This window comes from Littorina saxatilis, linkage group LG14 (genome assembly GCF_037325665.1).
Source record: "Littorina saxatilis isolate snail1 linkage group LG14, US_GU_Lsax_2.0, whole genome shotgun sequence".
Lineage (NCBI taxonomy): Eukaryota > Metazoa > Mollusca > Gastropoda > Littorinimorpha > Littorinidae > Littorina > Littorina saxatilis.
Window position 1 is genome coordinate 40627741 of NC_090258.1, and position 21037 is coordinate 40648777.

General features: G+C 43.1%; 2 protein-coding genes across 2 annotated transcripts in view; one reads left to right on the top strand and one right to left on the bottom strand.

The window, feature by feature from the left end:
- The window catches only part of LOC138947784 (uncharacterized), a 139904-nt gene that overhangs the window by 71516 nt on the left and 47351 nt on the right, over positions 1 to 21037 (top strand). The window lies entirely within an intron of this gene.
- On the bottom strand, positions 1770 to 7174 carry LOC138946778 (beta-1,3-galactosyltransferase 5-like). Its single transcript, XM_070318181.1, has 3 exons — positions 7153 to 7174; positions 6465 to 6724; positions 1770 to 5087 (listed from the first exon to the last, which is right to left on the bottom strand). Exons 1-3 carry the CDS (start codon positions 7172 to 7174, stop codon positions 4380 to 4382), a joined length of 990 nt encoding a protein of 329 aa, XP_070174282.1. The 3' UTR covers positions 1770 to 4379.

The window sequence follows — 21037 nt, forward strand, 5'->3', positions numbered from 1 at the left end:
ACGTTTATCTTATTCTCCATCATTTGCTGATTCCAAAAACATATAAATATGTTATATTTGGATTAAAATCAAGCTCTGAAAATTAAATATATAAAAATTATTATCAAAATGTTTTTTTCGAAATCAATTTAAAAACACTTTCATCTTATTCCTTGTCGGTTCCTGATTCCAAAAACATATAGATATGATATGTTTGGATTAAAAACACGCTCAGAAAGTTAAAACGAAGAGAGGTACAGAAAAGCGTGCTATCCTTCTCAGCGCAACGAATACCCCGCTCTTCTTGTCAATTCCACGGGCACTGCCTTTGCCACGGGCGGTGGAGTGACGATGCTACGAGTATACGGTCTTGCTGCGTTGCGTTGCGTTCAGTTTCATTCTGTGAGTTCGACAGCTACTTGACTAAATATTGTATTTTCGCCTTACGCGACTTGTTTGTTTTGCATTTTGTTTGTTCGTTAGTTCACGTGACTGTGTCTGTTTGTTTGTTTGTTTGTTGATGGTCTAATTTCTTTATTTGGATTGTGTTTCTTTTTACATTTAGTCAAGTTTTTACTAAATGTTTTAACGTAGAGGGGGGAATCGAGACGAGAGTTGTGGTATATGTGTGTGTGTGTGTGTGTGTGTGTGTGTGTGTGTGTCTGTCTGTCTGTGTGTGTGTGTAGAGCGATTCAGACCAAACTACTGGACCGATCTTTATGAAATTTGACATGAGAGTTCCTGGGAATGATATCCCCGGACGTTTTTTTTCTTTTTTTCGATAAATACCTTTGATGACGTCATATCCGGCTTTTTGTAAAAGTTGAGGCGGCACTGTCACACCCTCATTTTTCAATCAAATTGATTGAAATTTTGGCCCAGCAATCTTCGACGAAGGCCGGACTTCGGTATTGCATTTCAGCTTGGTGGCTTAAAAATTAATTAATGACTTTGGTCATTAAAAATCTGAAAATTGTAAAAAACAAAATATTTTTTTAAAACGATCCAAATTTACGTTTATCTTATTTTTCATCATTTTCTGATTCCAAAAACATATAAATATGTTATATTCGGATTAAAAACAAGCTCTGAAAATTAAAAATATAAAAATTATTATTAAAATAAAATTTCCGAAATCGATTTAAAAACAATTTCATCTTATTCCTTGTGGGTTCCTGATTCCAAAAACATATAGATGTGATATGTTTGGATTAAAAACACGCTCAGAAAGTTAAAAAGAATAGAGATAAAGAAAAGCGTGCTATCCTTCTCAGCGCAACTACTACCCCGCTCTTCTTGTCAATTTCACTGCCTGTGCATCGAGCGGTGGACTGACGATGCTACGAGTATACGCTCTTGCTGTAAAAATGCAGTGAGTTCAGTTTCATTCTGTTAGTTCGACAGCTTGACTAAATGTAGTAATTTCGCCTTACGCGACTTGTTTCTTTTTTTAATTGTTTCAAGTGAACCAAAAATCGTAAATCTGTAAATTGTTTGAGAAAATCATGCACCATCAAACATCCTTGTACATGCGCATACGAGCTCTAATATTTAAACGCACAAAGACTATATTTCTTGGTTTCCTTTTTTTTTTCTCTAAAAATGTTTTTATATATGTAACTTAAAAATAAGCTTAGACAAAATCATCCACAGTATATCAAAAAAGCAATCAGGCGCAAGTTGCCCGTAGCACACACACACACACACACACGCACGCACGCACGCACGCACACTTAAACACACACACACAGTACATTCACACACACACACACACACACACACACTACACACACACACACACACACACACACCCTTACACCATTGCATTACTCACACACACACACACACACACACACACACACACACACACACACACACACACACACACACACTCACACACACACGCGCGAAGAGAAAGCAATAGGCAGAGATAGAAAGAACGAGATGTTTACGTACGTACAAAACCACTACACCGCGTTCATGCAATGCATATAATTATACCAACGGAATGCGACCACGATCGTATCCATCAAAACAGAAGGCATTGCGCATGCTGCCATGCATGTCGTTTGCTCAACGTTATTTCTAGAGTATAGGGCCACGAAAACTAGTCGGCCTTGGTCCATTACACGCAGTGTGGTTACGCGCAGTGTGGCTGTGGGATAGCAGAAGGATGCATACTTACACTGCATTTCGTCACGCTCATAAGAAAAATACCTATCACCTATCTCAGTGTTAGGCATTTCTGTAGTGAAACTGCAGGGGAAGCTACTGGAAGGGTATCTATCATGTGTTAGAGAGTACAAACTCTCAGACCATCGGAAACCATTGCCACGGTAACGTAAGCAAAACTGCCGATCTCGCAACTTTCTTGAGTTACTTTCTTTCTTTATTTGGTGTTTAACGTCGTTTTCAACCACGAAGGGTTATATCGCGACGGGGAAAGGGGGAAGATGGGATAGAGCCACTTGTCAATTGTTTCTTGTTCACAAAAGCACTAATCAAACATTTGCTCCAGGGGCTTGCAACGTAGTACAATATAATACCTTACTGGGAGAATGCAAGTTTCCAGTACAAAGGACTTAACATTTCTTACATACTGCTTGACTAAAATCTTTACAAACATTGACTATATTCTACAAGAAACACTTAAAGGCACAGTAAGCCTCCCGTAAACCATCACAGAGCTCCCCGAGCGTCTAAATACAGTACAAGCATACTTCCATTTGAACGCTCACCGAACGGGAACATCCTGGCTGCTTTCTGTCGAGCGTGAGACATTTTCCAAGAATTTATTTTCGTGGACTTGGCCCTGAAGAACAATGGCGCCTCGTTTTTGCGCTGGACCTAACTTTAAAATCTAAATAATAAATTGACAGCTTGTTACACAAACATTCTTTAATCATAAAAGAATTCGTTTTTCATCAAGACAAGATCAGAACAATTCGAAGTTGTGAAAGTTTAAAAAAAGAAAAGCCCGGAAGCAGGGTCACGCAAGGGTCGTAGCAGACGACGGCCCGGTTTATCAGTGCAAATCGCCGTTCCTCTCAACAGTCAAAAGCCATCGCTAGAGTTCTTGTGAACCAAAGCCGTTGTACTGTTTCGTGCATAAAAAAACGTGCTATTGTAGATAAGCTCACGTCGAGTCGCATTCAAATGACTAACTATGACGACTGCATTGTGAAAAGGGGGAAAACTGGATCACACGGGTTCACGATGGCTCAGGGGTAAGATAAACCACGCAAAAATAAATTCGTTGAAAATTGTTCGCTCTTTACGGAGGGCACCTAGGATGTTCTCAATTGGTGAGTGTTTAAATGAAAGGGTGTTTGTACTGTGTGTAAAAGCCTGACCGTATCTGTGATGGTTTACGGGAGGCTTACTCTGCCTTTAACAAGGGTAGCCTAAAAGGAGAAACAGAATCCGTTAGTCGCCTCTTACGACATGCTGGGGAGCATCGGGTAAATTCTTCCCCCTAACCCGCCGGGGGTGTGTTGAAGTCTGAACGGATATGTGGCGGTGAACAGGTTCGCTGACACGGTAAGGATTGCACCTTTACAATTCAAGAAAAAAAGCAAAACAACAACAAAAAGTTTCAGAAGTAACAGACACATTCTTGAGAATGTGAGTCGTTCTGAGTCCAGGATCTAACGAATAAAAGAGCCGCAAACGCTCCTGGGGCGCATGAAAAATGCAGTTTCAACCCTTCGATTAAGGCTTGCAACCACACATCTATTTGCAAGTCTAAACAGGACCTACATAGTACAGGGACAAGTTATAACTCTCCGATATTGTAGGGGTAGTGCAGAATAGGATCACACACACCCACAGCTGGATGGCAGATGCAAAATTCAAGTATGGCACGAAACACGTGTGATGACCAGCGAATATCAATGGCAACATCTGAGACAACATTAAACACTAAATGTCGCCAGGAAGCTTTTGTGATACAAAGCCAATTAAATACAGTCACGCACAGCAACATCAATAACATCATCACTGTATTTTCACCGACAACACCCTAACCAACACGACCGGTGTCACGAACCGAACTGAAACCTCTGCTGAACAATCCTTCTCATTGCGGTCAATGCGCATGCGCCAATCTTGGACTTAAAAAATGCGACCCTTTGACCGAACGAACCATGGGTTATGATTAGGGTTAGGGTTCTTTCTTTCTTTCTTTATTTGGTGTTTAACGTCGTTTTCAACCACGAAGGTTATATCGCGACGAAGGGTGAGGGTTAGGATTAGGGTTATGATTAGGGTTAGGGTAAGGGTAAGGGTTAGAGTTAGGTTGTTCACGACCTGATTAATCTCCCCATGTTAGCGCATGTTAGCGCATGCGCATTGACCGCAATGAGAAGGATTGTTTAGGCAGAGTTTTCAGTTCGGTAACACTATACACGCACGGAAGGGTTTCGCCAGTGATTTTCAGCCTGCATTGTCAGACTCTGATTCCACATGGCGTCCAGCTGCTCCCCCCTAGCAGCGGCCGCAAGGAGAGGGCAGTTGTGTCCCTTTTCCTTCATGCACGTCAGGCCTCTCTCCCACTGCAGGTCCATGACGCCTTTGCGGTAGCCGACGTCATAGAAGGTGACGTTCGCAGCGATGACGGGCAGGATGCCGAAGAGATAGATGTCGTCAATCCAGAAGACGGGCGTGAAGCGAGCGGCACCGAACAGGAAGGGCACGAGGTCCCCGGTGATCATCACCGTCAACCCGCTGCAGTAGTCGTAAGGGAACATCTTCTTTGCGCCGAACAGCCGGCCCGACACGGCCCACTTGCCATCGCGCAAGACGGGCTTGGTGTTGTTCTTCCACACGCTGCAGAAGATGGCGCGCCGCTTGTCCACCACCTGCGGCCAGTAGCGGTGGATCAGCTTGAACGTGTCGAAGAACACGTCGTCGTCTAGCTTGACCACCAGGCGAACGCGTGCGCAGTAGCGCGTGACCCAGCCGTAGCCCATGACGCCCTTGTGGGAGAGGTTGCGGTAGGAGTCGAGGAAGTCGCCCTGGACCAGGTCCCCGTGGTGTCTGTGTTCCTCCTCTAGCGCCAGCTGCTCGGTGGGGTTCTTCACCCGTCCCAGCAGGAACACTCGCCGGACCTGCCACACACCGTATTCACTGTTAGTGTTGTCAGTGTTTATACACAGTCATTTATGCCGCTCGTCATAAAAATAAAAATAACATCCTGGACAAATGCGTTTGGCCGAGGTTCTTTGTGAAAAGAAGGATGTGAAGGAGGAGAAGAGGGATAATGATACGACGGTGATGGTGATGGTGATGATGATGATGCCGATGTTGTCTATGTCGACGATGATTGTTATTATATTGTTATTATCCCAGCGAAGCTGGAGGTATCCCACGAACGTTATACTGTAATCGACTTGAGAAATGTTCATGCCGATAATACATGATACAGAAGGATTCGTAGTGACATAACTGAGGCTTCAGTTGGGGATGGAAAATGATGATGATGAAGGATGATGAAGGATGATGAAGAATGATGAAGGATGATGAAGGATGATGGATGATGAAGAATGATGAAGAATGATAAAGAATGGTGGAGAATGGTGGAGAATGATGGAATGATGGAATGATGAATGATGAATGATGATGAATGAATAATGAATGATGAATGATGATGAATGAAGATGAAGATGATGAATGATGTATGATGAATGATGATGATGAATGAATGATGATGATGATGAATGATGGGGTGATGATGATGAATGATGAATGATGGGTGATGATGATGATGATGATGATGATGATGATGATGATGATGATGATGATGATGAGAAGGGGGATGAGAAGGGGGAGGAGGAGGAGGACATAAATTATGATCTATACTACCTGTCCAAAGAAATAAACTACGCAAATGCATTTGGCTGAAAATGTATGTGCTGAGGCTTTTATGTTAAAACGAGTTAAAGTGTTAAAAGGCAATACAATTTCTGCCCCTACTGTATGCAACAAACAGCTTGATTTTCTTCATAAAACAGAAAGAATTCATCGCCCCCCCCCCCCCCCCCATTAACAAAAAGCTTCGCTTTAAAACAAAAATAATGTATCCAAAAAGTATGTACATGGCCGATTCTTCCACCATATATTTGAGCAATCATACACCGTTTTTGGTTGATGCATGTTGGGTATTTCTACAACCCACCGAACTCTGACGTGGGTGTCATGATCTTCCGAGTGCATCTTTGGCTTGTGCTAGCGTGTACACACGAAGGGTGATACGGCACTAGCAGATCTGCAAATAAGTTGACCTGGGAGATTGGAGCAATCTTCAACCTTATTCCATCAGACTCAGCTGTGATTCGAACCCCCGAACCTTCCAAACGGAAAGCCAAAGTTCTAAACACTGTAAGATTATTGCACCCGTAGGGGAGTGGTTCAAAAACTCGTCCACCAAAAAGCGGCAAACACATTAGCTACCACAGTAGTTATGTACACATCTTGTAAAGACTGACCGTGAAGTGCAAGGCTAGGAAATACTTGGATTCCATAAAAGTTTCGCGCAACTTCTGACGCCGATCGACGTGTGCTGGGGCCGTATGCACAAAGAAGAGAATGTCTACTGGGCTTCCGTCTTCCGTCAGGCACAGCGAGTAGTTGCTAAGCAGCAGCGGGCCGTCGAGCGTTAAAGGGAGGTAATGAGAGGCTTTGTCTTGAGTCAAGTTGAGGTAGTGGATCACCTTCTGAATGTTGGTGCTTTTGGGTTGCCATGATACTGAAAAAACAAAAAACAAAAACCTGGTCAACTTCAAGAACAGTGTCCCAAATTTACACTCAAAATCAAATAGTCAACAGTCCACCAATAGACGATTTTCGGAAACACCTCCGTCGGGTCTGTATGAGTTTTTTGTTTGTTTGCTTAACGCCCAGCCGACCACGAAGGGCCATATCAGGGCGGTGCTGCTTTGACATTATAAGATGTTTGGTGGCTTGTTGACAGACCAGCTTTTTTTGTTTCATCTTTATCGGCCAAGGCCACACACTAACGACCGTCGAGGCACGTAATGAATTTTGCAATCTTCTGACCACCATTTTTTTTAAGTCGGTTACTCCCATCACTGCAACCAATAACACAGCATGTTGACGCCATCGCTAATTTGGATGTAACGTGAGGTTTTTGTTATAACGTAGAGGAAAACACACCGTCCCGTTCAATTGCTTCCATCACGTTGAACAGACGATGCAGCGGTTGCTCGTCGAAATTTCTCGTCCAACCAGAATCGCTTTGGGTATCACGTGAGTTTTCCTTCTTTGTACCATGTAGGTGCCAAAACTGTTAACTGGTGTATTGACTGTGCGGATAATTACACATTAACATGCTTCCATTTGAAACTTCGAGGTCTTCATCGGGAATTGACGCCCGACCAAAGGTAATTGAAGCCCGACGGATTATCGGATTATAGGCTTTTGTAAAGTCTAAATGATCTGTTTCATTAAAACGCAAACTTGATTGAATTACAATTACATTTATTTTCGGTTTACCGGTTTACACGTGTATTTAATCATTTCTTACACGTGCATAAAATATTTATTACACGTGTATTTAATTATTTCTTACACGTGCATGGAATATTTCTTACACGTGTATTTCATCATTTCTTACACGTGCATAAAATATTTATTACACGTGTATTTAATCATTTCTTACACGTGCATGAAATATTTATTACACGTGTATTTAATCATTTCTCACACGTGCATGACATATTTATTACACGTGTATTTAATCATTTCTTACACGTGTATGAATTATTTATTACACGTGTATTTAATCATTTCTTACGCGTGCATAACATATTCATTACACGTGTATTTAATCATTTCTTACATGTGCATGACTTTGTTTTGTCTTTACCCTGTTTGCTTGGTCTTGCGTGCTTGGAGTGTGTTAAGCTTTTTTATTCCCCCCTCTGCTTCTTTACCTCTGTAAACTTGTAGGGGTAGTTATTTTTCGATAATGACCCAGCAACCAAACAAATAACGACCCAGCAACAGCCTGAATCCTCGATAGTGCAATGGGTTGAGAGGTTGTTCTGTTTCGGTACTACTTTTTGCGACTGAAAAGTTCAGAACGCTCTAATGTACGAAGTATACATCTCTGGAGCAAACAATACAAACATACCGCATTTAAATTAACAACTACAGGCCTGAACACATGAATCTCCATATAAAATCCATGAGTTCGGTTGTTTTCTGAATCTCATCTGCCGTGGCTCAAGCCGTTCATCACAAGCAATTTCCCAAGGCAAGTAACTCATACTTTGTCTAGCGACAAGAGTAGTTCCCCTTCTTTTCACTCAGTTCCTTCGACAACAGACTGCAATCCGACGGTCAGTTTTCAACAATATTTCATTTAATAAACAGATCACACGCAACCAAATGCACACATCTCATCAATTTAAACAACATAAAGGGGTTTCATACACTATTTTCCCCGGAAAACTGAACTTCATACAGTTTTTAACGTTGGAACACGGGTGCAAAAGTTCGTCTGCTAGTCCCATTTGACGAAAAAACATTACCCTAAGCGATACCAAAACATATACAGAACACACAATATCTGCCTTTGCCGCCACAGCAGAATAACAGCATATCTGTGTACTTGATTTTAGCCTGAAATAGGAAAACTGACAAGAAGTGTTAACAGAATGAAATGATTTGCACGGAATTATACAACCGCGTATTAATCGATCGCCTGCGCAGGTTGACTGGTTGAGTGAATAGGATTCGATCAAACTTTTGCAAAAAAACTCCTCTTTTCTTTGAATAACTGAAGAAAGGAGGAATAAAGAGGTTACACACCTCGTCTCAGTGATTATAAAAAATAATGGTCTCAGTTCGCGGTCATGAAAAAGCTCGCTAAAGCTCGCATTTTTCATGATCCGCTAACTTCGACCATTATTTTTGATAATCACTGAGACTCGGCATGTAACCTCTACGTGTTTGCTTGCATGGAGTATGCTGAGTATGCTATGTTATGTAGATTGTGGGTCTTGTTCATTGTGTATGGTTTTATCATTAGTTATGTTAATTCTAGTTATTGTAAAGCGCATTGAGCATATACATGATTATGCGCTATAGCAAATGTCCATTATTATTATTAGTAGTAGTATTATTATTATACTGTTCAAAAAAAGAAACGCATAGCTTGTAATATTTGGTTAATTTAGTTATATGGCTACAAGGATATCCACCAAACTGCAGAAAATGTTTATCTGGTCGTCGACCTTTCGTCCATTGCCACAAGTGAGCTCTGCACGTGACGCATGCGTTATCAGTGGCTACAATGTCAAAATTGCTCATTTGGCATGACCACTCGTCATGCTTGAGTGTAATCTCGTGAAACTCGGGGATTATTGAGCTCTCACAATGTCTTCCAAAACCCATAAAAGCGGATTGTTCGCCACAAAGAAATCAGACGACAATTCAGCGACGAAAGATGGCCCGATTGAGCAGAGAAGACCGCCAAATTGCATTGGGTCGTTTACAAGCAGGCCAAAGTCAAAGTGCAATCGCCAGGCACTTCCACGTGTCCCAGAGCACCATCAGTAGACTGTGGGTCAGGTTTCAAGCCACTGGCTCCGTTGCTGACTTGCCACGAGCGGGAAGACCAAGGGCGACAACTGCTGCTCACGACCGCTTCATACGGCTCCGCCACCTCCGGAATCGTTTCCTCACGGGGGATAACCGGTCAAATGCCGAACAGAAGCCGAAGGCCGCTCATGACACGTGTGAAGGCAAGTTTTGTCTGTTTTCTAGGTATTGTTTGATTTATGTCGGGATTTAAGGTAAGCTACTGATTCAGCGATGACTAAATTTGTTTCTCGATGCATAAAAAGTCAGGGAGCGATTGATATTTGCCCGTAAATAGCCTTCAAAGCTGAAAATGTCCGCGATCGAGCACCGGAAATGGCTGTTCGATGGGTTTTGCAAGTAGAAATGTGCTTTATTTCACCAAATCAGCTCGTATTTGGTGTGGGTACGGGATTCTAGAGGACGAAGGAGTCATAAGATGTGCAAAGAAGTGCTATTTGGGAGTAGAATAAATCTTCCGAGACAGTAGACAAGAGAAGGTCATATTTGAGAGAAGCGCGTAGGCCGATTGTCTTTCCGACAAGCGAATGATACAGCAGATTAATCATTCGTTTTGACCAGAAACCTAGTCTCTAGTTTTTATGAATGAGTTTTTTGATTAAAACAATCACGAGAACTCTCTCGCTTAGCCTAATGGCTGTTCGATCTGTTTCGCAAGTAGAAATGTGCTTTATTTCACCAAATCAGCTCGTATTTGACATCGGTTTGGTATATATATATGCATATATATGCATATATATTCTAATCCTACCGCGAACTGGATAGCAGACGCGGCACGACTGTTGCACCACACTTTAAAGTAATCCCACACTTTGAAGTAAATTACTTCAAAGTGTGGGGATGTGCCCCACACTTTGAAGTAAACCCATTTTTTACTTCAAAGTGTGGGGGGATCTTCCCACACTTTGAAGTAAACTCAGTTTTTACTTCAAATTGTGGGGGGATCTTCCCACACTTTGAAGTAACTTACTTCAAAGCGTGGGACTTTTGCATCGCCTGTTTGAGCCTGATGATTTTGTCAAAAAAAATGGCAAAGTCTTTTGGATGAGTGAACAGAAAAAGTGAGCGAGCCAAGAAACATAGTGATGTTTGTTATCAGGCTTTAAGCAATGTCCCATTGTTGAGTGTGACGAAAACTCGTGGTGACGATTTTAAAACATGTTGGGTCACGCATGGTCCAACCTTACATGGTCCAACCTTACATGGTCCAACCTTACATGGTCCAACCTTACATGGTCCAATCTTACATGATCCATATATATATTATTGGACCATGTAAGATTGGACCATGTAAGATTGGACCATGTAAGATTGGACCATGTAAGATTGGATCATGTAAGGTTGGACCATGTAAGGTTGGACCATGTAAGGTAGGACCATGTAATATTGGACCATGTAAGATTGGACCATGTAAGATTGGACCATGTAAGGTTGGACATGTAAGATTGGACCATGTAAGATTGGACCATGTAAGGTTGGACCATGTAAGGTTGGACCATGTAAGATTGGACCATGTAAGGTTGGACCATGTAAGGTTGGACCATGTAATATTGGACCATGTAAGGTTGGACCATGTAAGGTTGGACCATGTAAGATTGGACCATGTAAGGTTGGACCATGTAAGGTTGGACCATGCAAGGTTGGACCATGCAAGGTTGGACCATGTAAGATTGGACCATGTAAGGTTGGACCATGTAAGGTTGGACCATGTAAGATTGGACCATGTAAGGTTGGACCATGTAAGGTTGGACCATGTAATATTGGACCATGTAAGGTTGGACCATGTAAGGTTGGACCATGTAAGATTGGACCATGTAAGGTTGGACCATGTAAGGTTGGACCATGCAAGGTTGGACCATGCAAGGTTGGACCATGTAAGATTGGACCATGTAAGGTTGGACCATGTAAGGTTGGACCATGTAAGATTGGACCATGTAAGATTGGACCATGTAAGATTGGACCATGCAAGATTGGATCATGCAAGATTGGATCATGTAAGGTTGGACCATGTAAGGTTGGACCATGTAAGGTAGGACCATGTAATATTGGACCATGTAAGGTTGGACCATGTAAGGTTGGACCATGTAAGATTGGACCATGTAAGGTTGGACCATGTAAGGTTGGACCATGTAATATTGGACCATGTAAGGTTGGACCATGTAAGGTTGGACCATGTAAGATTGGACCATGTAAGGTTGGACCATGTAAGGTTGGACCATGCAAGGTTGGACCATGTAAGATTGGACCATGTAAGGTTGGACCATGTAAGGTTGGACCATGTAAGATTGGACCATGTAAGGTTGGACCATGTAAGGTTGGACCATGTAATATTGGACCATGTAAGGTTGGACCATGTAAGGTTGGACCATGTAAGATTGGACCATGTAAGGTTGGACCATGTAAGGTTGGACCATGCAAGGTTGGACCATGCAAGGTTGGACCATGTAAGATTGGACCATGTAAGGTTGGACCATGTAAGATTGGACCATGTAAGGTTGGACCATGTAAGGTTGGACCATGTAAGATTGGACCATGTAAGATTGGACCATGCGTGACCCAACATGTTTTAAAATCGTCACCACGAGTTTTCGTCACACTCAACAATGGGACATTGCTTAAAGCCTGATAACAAACATCATTATGTTTCTTGGCTCGCTCACTTTTTCTGTTCACTCATCCAAAAGACTTTGCCATTTTTTTTGACAAAATCATCAGGCTCAAACAGGCGGTGCAAAAGTCCCACGCTTTGAAGTAAGTTACTTCAAAGTGTGGGAAGATCCCCCCACAATTTGAAGTAAAAACTGAGTTTACTTCAAAGTGTGGGAAGATCCCCCCACACATTGAAGTAAAAAATGGGTTTACTTCAAAGTGTGGGGCACATCCCCACACTTTGAAGTAATTTACTTAAAGTGTGGGATTACTTCAAAGTGTGGTGCAACAGTCGTGCCGCGTCTGCTATCCAGTTCGCGGTAGGATTAGAAAATACATATTTATATACCAAACCGATGTCAAATACGAGCTGATTTGGTGAAATAAAGCACATTTCTACTTGCGAAACCCATCGAACAGCCATTAGGCTAAGCGAGAGAGTTCTCGTGATTGTTTTAATTAAAAAACTCATTCATAAAAACTAGAGACTAGGTTTCTGGTCAAAACGAATGATTAATCTGCTGTATCATTCGCTTGTCGGAAAGACAATCGGCCTACGCGCTTCTCTCAAATATGACCTTCTCTTGTCTACTGTCTCGGAAGATTTATTCTACTCCCAAATAGCACTTCTTTGCACATCTTATGACTCCTTCGTCCTCTAGAATCCCGTATCCACACCAAATACGAGCTGACTTGGTGAAATAAAGCATATTTCTACTTGCAAAACCCATCGAACAGCCATTTCCGGTGCTCGATCGCGGACATTTTCAGCTTTGAAGGCTATTTACGGGCAAATATCAATCGCTCCCTGACTTTTTATGCATCGAGAAACAAATTTAGTCATCGCTGAATCAGTAGCTTACCTTAAATCCCGACATAAATCAAACAATACCTAGAAAACAGACAAAACTTGCCTTCACACGTGTCATGAGCGGCCTTCGGCTTCTGTTCGGCCTTTGACCGGTTATCCCCCGTGTTCCTGTCGGCCTCATCTTCTGTCCAGGCTCTCCCCGGGCCACACCAATTATCGGACCAGACCGTGCGGAACCGCCTGCATGAAGCTGGTTTGAGAGCTCGCAGACCTCACAGAGGAGCTGTCCTTACCCGCCGCCATCGCCAGAACCGAGTGCAGTGGGGCAACCAGCACCTTCGCTGGACCGTCCGGAATCACTGGAGACACGTGTGGTTCAGCGACGAGTCCTACTTCCTGCTCCAGCGACATGATGGTCGGAGGAGGGTCTACCGGAGAGTAAACGAACGTTACGCGCCCAACTGTGTGGATGAGGCACCCGTTCATGGTGGTGGAGGCGTCATGGTGTGGGGGGCGATCAATACCGCTGGAAGGAGCACCCTGGTGCACGTCCAAGGGCGCATAACTGCCCAGCGATACCTGGAGGAAATTCTGCGCCCACACGCCCTTCCTCTTCTGGCTGACCAGGATGCCATATTCCAGCAGGACAACGCTCGCCCGCACACAGCACGACTCACCACCCAGTTCCTCACCGACCACCATGTCCAGGTGCTTCCCTGGCCATCCATGTCGCCAGACATGAACCCGATAGAACACCTCTGGGATGAATTGGACAGACGTGTGCGCAGGCGAGAAGAAGTGCCGGCAAATCACCGCGATCTATTGCAGGCACTTCAGGAGGAGTGGGACACCATCCCACAGCAAGATATCCGGCATCTGATCCAGTCCATGCCCAGAAGGTGCCGGGCAGTTGTTGCTGCTCAAGGGAGTCACACCCCCTACTGACTTGACAGCCTCGGCACCCAATCGTATTGATTGACTGATTGATTTGAAGATGCAAATGAACTGTGTGTGCATTCAACTGTGTCCATACCAAATTTCAAACAAATAATCTAAATATTTCATTTCATTTTCATTTCATTTCATTTTCATTACTTTATTGTCCCATCGCTGGGAAATTCGGGTCGCTTCCTCCCAGTGGAAAGCTAGCAGCAATGGAGTCGCGCTACCCAAGTGTCTGCGTGTTTAGGTGTATTCAGCCACCTGCACTTATGGCAGAATGACCAAGGTCTTTTACGTGCCATTGTGATGACACGGGGGTGGGACATGGCTTCCGTCTCTGGGTCTGCACATAAAGTTGACTGTGGATTTTCTGTTAATTTTTTCGAAAAATAAAACAAATTTGGCAAGTAGCAACTATGCGTTTCTTTTTTTGAACAGTATATAAGTTACAGCTCCGTCCATCCATGGTATCGCGTGATATTTTGTCGAGACTGGGTCAATGAATATGATGACGTCACTTGAGGCTATGCCGTGGCAAATCTTTCTTCTTTCTGGCTTGACTTCTAATGATGAACCGGTCAAAAACTCACACAACCATGCTGTATTTAGGTCAACTATATTTGAAGCTACATATGTTGGTGAGAAAATTGAAAAGACGACATATGTAATGGGAAAGAAAACCGGCTTTTATTTTTTTTTTTTTAAATGCTAAAAAAAGCAGAACAAACTCGATGCCTTTGACAACCTCTAGAGGAATTCTTGCTGGACTCTGTGCAGCTCAGGGAATACATGTTTCTGAGGGAAAAAAAACCACAGATCTGCAAAAAGAGTCTGCAGTTGCCAATTTCCTTGGGGTAGGGTGTATGGAGATGGGGTGGTGGCGATGGTGGGCTGGACCTAGTTTTGTTTGTTTGTTTGTTTGCTTAACGCCCAGCCGACCACAAAGGGCCATATCAGGGCGGTGCTGCTTTGACATATAACGTGCGCCACACACAAGACAAAAGTCGCAGCACATGCTTCATGTCTCACCCAGTCACATTATTCTGACACCGGACCAACCAGTCCTAGCACTAACCCCATAATGCCAGACGCCAGGCGGAGCAGCCACTAGATTGCCAATTTTAAAGTCTTAGGTATGACCCGGCCGGGGTTCGAACCCACGACCTCCCGATCAAGGGGCGGACGCCTTACCACTAGGCCAACCGTGCCGGTCTGGACCTAGTGTAGGAGAGGGAGGGCAAAGATCTTCAAGACTACGTAGCCTGGAAGATCTTTGGAGGGGCTTCCCAAATGTATGTATGGATACAGAATCTGACCAGGCGGGAGATTTGATGAAATTTAGCTTTTGAGAGGGGAGTTTTGGTCTCTTCTTAAGAAAAAAGATGAATTACCTCGGTAAGGGGAGAAGGACCCAGGATCTTCTCCCCCCCCCCCCCCCCCCCCCGCCCCCATGTGAATGAAATCCCCACCAAGAATATAGCATTTGATTGACGAAAACGCCCGGTTCTGTGCATCGTGTCGGCCATTCAGCCCGGTAATTGGCGTGTAATGTGTAGCAGATTCTGTTTGGGGGGCTGACGAATACTCTTGACAAGGTTAGGTAAACTTCTGGATGTGAGGCGCGTTTCCTAGGCTGGCGAAACTGGGCTGGCTTGCAAGTATACAGAGAAACGAGCAAAGGAAGCGAAGAAGGATTACCCCTTCCTAATGATGTGGTGAGTCTATATGGCACTGCTTCCTTCTCGTGTGAGCAATCGTGTCAACCACCACAGATGTGTCCAAGGTTTTACGCGAGGCAGCAGAAAAGTATTGACATACCAGTCAATTGCAAAGCAAACATCCATGGTACAAACATGGTGTGCGCGAAACTGAATGGCATACGACATGCCATTGCAAACAATGCGATGGTTGTGCACGTCTAGGTGGTGAACGAGGAATTCATTTTGAAACCCACAGCTTGTTGGAAGCTAGTTTCCAAAACTATCTTTATTCACTTTTAAGCCACATCATTTTGCCAACGGTAGGAAACGTAGCAGAGAGTACGCTCTAACTCCTTGCAGAAAAGGTTGTCGCGGGACGGGCAACAGACAAACAAACAGACAGACAGGCACGGATCTGTCATAATGTGAGAGCGTGGATCGGCCCCCCCCCCCCCCCCTTTCTAATTCAAACCGCCATCAGGCGTACGGGCCCGTTTTTTCCTCAGCCGTTTTTGTGTGGCCGTCTCATGTCGTTCTCGTTTGTCCGCTCACCCGCTGCGACGTCTTGGTCCAATCACCAAGCAAATTTCTGCCTCAGTGAACCCCGACTAAAATATGCACAGAATAAGATGTGTCATTTTTAAAGTAAAAAAATGTGAAAATAAACTCGATTCTAAGGTGGCGATTTTAGACATTTCATTTTTACTGATACAACACAGGTTGAAATTCAGTTTCTGCCTACTTGTATTATTTCATAAATTAAACCAAACATCCGAGTGCATGCTAGCAACTAGAGAGCCAGAACGGAAGCACACACAATGACCTTAGGTTTTAACAAGTAATTTGTTACACTGATGGTGTTCTTTCTGAAATTGGATTACATTTTTCCTAGATTCCGTCTATTTTTTTCCCATTACTCCTAGCGTCTACTTATATGAGGCCCAAATCAACTGTTGAAAATGCCCAAAAGTTGTACCAACATTTGAAGACATAACCTGGCTTTTAAGGAAATGTCTTGGTTTGTACACTGAAGGCGTATATTTTTACGTTACCTTTATACGCCACCCTACCCCCCTAAAACAAGTGACGTGTTTAAACACAAGTTCCCTCAAAATGCCTTGGGATAAAACATTTTTGAGCTTTTTTTGATGAGAAAAGATATTGTGTTTAATTGGTCAGACTTTTAATAGCCAGAACGCACTCTATTGTTTTGAAAAACGTCATGCATATGACGTCACACCAGGTTGCCATGAGTATTATATGCAAACATTAAACCCTCATTAAGCACTCGCTTATTCTAACAATCAAAAACAAACCTGATAAGAGCTGGTTCGAAACAATAATAGAAATAAGAATAAGTGTGTCAGCTTCTGGTTTTGGGAAAGATTGAGGCTTGATTTCAGCGATGAAACTGAGAACGGTGAATTTTGGTTTGTTTGTTTGCTTAACGCCCAGCCGACCACGAAGGGCCATATCAGGGCGGTGCTGCTTTGACATAATTATAACGTGCGCCACACACAAGACAGAAGTCGCAGCACAGGCTTCATGTCTCACCCAGTCTGACACCGGACCAACCAGTCCTAGCACTAACCCCATAATGCCAGACGCCAGGCGGAGCAGCCACTAGATTGCCAATTTTAAAGTCAGTCTTAGGTATGACCCGGCCGGGGTTCGAACCCACAACCTCCCGATCACGGGGCGGACGCCTTAATTACCACTAGGCCAACCGTGCCGAGAACGGTGAATGTAACACACACATTTAAGTTAAAGTCATAGAACAGCAGGTGCTTCACACTGAATCAGAACTCCAACTCTCTTTGCATTCAGTGCTAGATTTTCTCGTAACGGGTAGCCTAAGCTGTATTTTCGCAACGAATGTACGAAGTAACAAAAACATCTTGATTCTGTGAATATAAAATGCTTCCTTTCATCTTGTGTCGTCCACGTGACAACACGTAAACTTGGTGTCATGTCCCTTGTCGGGAAGACTTCCGAGGTCGTAACTACATATATGTACTTGCTAACGATTGCATCGATGAAGCAGACGTGTTCCAAGTAGTGTGTGTGTGTGTGTGTGTGTGTGTGTGTGTGTGTGTGTGTGTGTGTGTGTGTGTGTGTGTGCGAATGCGTGTGTGTGTGTGTATGCATGTGTGTGTGCGCACGCACGCACACACACAAACAAACAAACAAACAAAAAACACACACACACACACACACACACACACACATACACACAGACACACACACGCACACACACACATATATACACACACACACACACACACACACCGACACACACACTATAGGGGTGCCCATTCCTTTTGACTGCTTTACGACCAGTTCGCTATGTGGAGTGGAAGTCTTGTCGTTATCAACACCAGCTTTCGCTATGCACTAGTTAACACAGTCGTGCACAAAAAGGTCTTACGCTCTCTGCCCAACGGGGGTGTTTTTCCTACCTCAGAATACAGAATACAGAATACAGTATTTATTGAGCCAAGTGACATTAAAAAAACATTTAAAGCACAAGGAATTTAGCGTAGTGTTGGTAAAATCACGCACACACACACACCCACACACACACTGACACACACACACACACGCCCACACATTCACTGACATACACACCAACACACACACGCCCACACTACAGCAGTCACGATCACACCATCACACGCAGGGCAGACATGAGGTAAAACAAATGACAATCATCTATTAAAAGAAAAGGTACAAAGAGTGGTCTAAGATGCTGGTGGAAGGGTCTACACAGAATACAATTTTATAATCTAATGCATAGTTAGAACTAGCCCATCCCCTCCACCCACCCACTCATGAATGACTAAAATAATGCAGCTAAAAATATAGAAAAAAAATAAAAATCACACATCAAAGTCCATTTCTCGACGTACCCTTTCGCAATGGACCCTGTGTTTACGCGAATAAACATTCTGACTTCTGACTGTTTCTCTGTCTCTGTCTCTGTCTCTGTCTCTGTCTCTGTCTCTGTCTCTCTCTCTCTCTCTCCGCATGTAATAAAGTTCTGAGTTCTCTCTCTCTCTCTCTTTGTCTGTCTCTCTCTCTATATAACATAGTTACCGGTTTTTTCGTGAGTTTGCATCAGCTGTTAATAAACAACAAGGGTCAACATAGATCGCACTTGCCTAGCTGAACACCAAGATTACATTGTTGTTGCCTGATTCGACGTAACGAGAACTGTCAAACACCTGTGCGGTTAAAACTTGGAACAGGATTCATCTCAAAAGGGCCTAGGCCTGATCGACAAATGCGCTAATACGTAATCACTATACAGTCTAAACGCATCATTACACCCCCGGTATAGGGGTGTGTATAGGATTCGGTCGATGTGTTTGTGTGTTTGTGTTCGCATATAGATCTCAAGAATGAACGGACCGATCGTCACCAAACTTGGTGAACAGGTTCTATACATTCCTGAGACGGTCCTTACAAAAATTGGGACCAGTCAAACACACGGTAAGGGAGTTATTGGTGGATTAAGATTCTACAAGGACTTATAGAGGGACATATTAATGGTCAAAGGGAAATAACCTTCTCAGTTGGTGGCAGTGAGAATGGTAAGGACGGGGGTGTTTTTCCTACCTCGGAGGAATTTCTTGTTGATATTGACAAGGTGGAAGCTGAAGGGGAGGAGAGGTCTCGACCGTGGATAAAGTCCAAATAAATGGACGTATTCGTGCAGGGCACGGAATGAAGCTGCGTTCTCACTGCACGTATCAAAAATTTGAAAGGAAACCAAACAAGGATAATTTATGATGTGTATTCAAGGGGACAGCGAAGACCTTCCACTGTATCACAGTAAAATAAAATGTGCATTTCATCCTCATGTGCGTTTTTGCAGAATGGCCAAAACAACTCCTGCAGGGCTATGTGGGAAATATCTCAATTTATGTAAGCGTAATTCAGACACGGCAGCTCTGAACCTAATGAGCACATCTTTAATATGCTTATTATTAACCAAAGTAAAATACGTTTCCATGCAAACAAATGACTTAAATACTATGTAAACCTCAAACCTTGCGCTGGTGTTAATGCGCACATGCCAATTTTGATTATTAAAATCAATTAACCTGTGTCTAAAAAGTTTCAAAAAAGCTTTCTCGCATTGCACACCTTGATTTTCCCAAACAAATCCGAAACCTAGTTTATACAAAGTTAAACTTGTTGGGGATGCCCAACAAAACGTGCCTTGCCTGTGCAAATACAGCAGCATATCATAAGCTTTTTATGAAGTCTGGAATCATTCATCTTGACCAGGCGTAACCAATATTTTATACATGCAACGTGAGAAAAAATGTACAGAGAATAGCGACCAGTTTCAGCTTTTTGACGGGCCGCCCGAGCGGCTCGTCTTTGGCCTCGGGTAAGTAGCTTGCAGGTGGAGACATTTTTGTTCATGGGGGATTTCTGTGACGTATGTACCACGTGACAGGAAGTCGCCGTTGGTCTCGGCAAAGAAACTACAATGCAGTGTGTGGTCTCGGTGAGACTGAAAGACAGAGAGCGACAGATACACACAGTGATTCAAGGCGCACAACTCTAGTAAAGTTGTCGTAGTACGTCCGTCTATGGCCAAAGTGATCCGGGTTCGATTCCCGGCATGGGCGGTCTATTTTTTATTTTATTTTTTAAATTCTTGTTTACTATTGTTTATTATGAACGTTTTAATGTTTTATTTTACTCTAATAATTTTTTTTAATTGTGTAAAATAAATTTAAAATTTTTTTTTTTTTTAATCCAAGTGATCCGGGTGGAAAGCGATTCGTCTATGGCCAAAGTGATCCGGGTTCGATTCCCGGCATGGGCGGTCTAATTTTTTTTAATTCTTGTTTACTATTGTTTATTATGAACGTTTTCATGTTTTATTTTAATCTAATAATTTTTTTAATTGTGTAAAATAAAAAAAAATTTTAATCCACGTGCACAAGACAAAAACTTTCATACTGGGGGAGCGAGCCAGTCTGAAGAGTACTCGGGTCCAGCGCCAGCGTTTTTTATAAGAACTTGGAGTGATTGCGAATTTGCGCGTTTCTCGTGAGTGCTTTCGAAGTTTTGTAATTTGATTTTCCCCAGCGAGTGTTCTTTGGAGGGCACTAGACTGTGATTGCTGGTGCATGTTTTATTTTTGTTTTTCGTTCTTTGTTTCCGTTTGTAGTCTGTGGTCAAATACCTCACAATGTGCTCAAACAAATCACAGGCACAGGAAATGAACAAGAAGAAGTGTGTCACAAGAATTTGAATTCTAACAAAAATATGTGTATGAGTTCATAGACTACCACTGTCGAACCCTTCACTG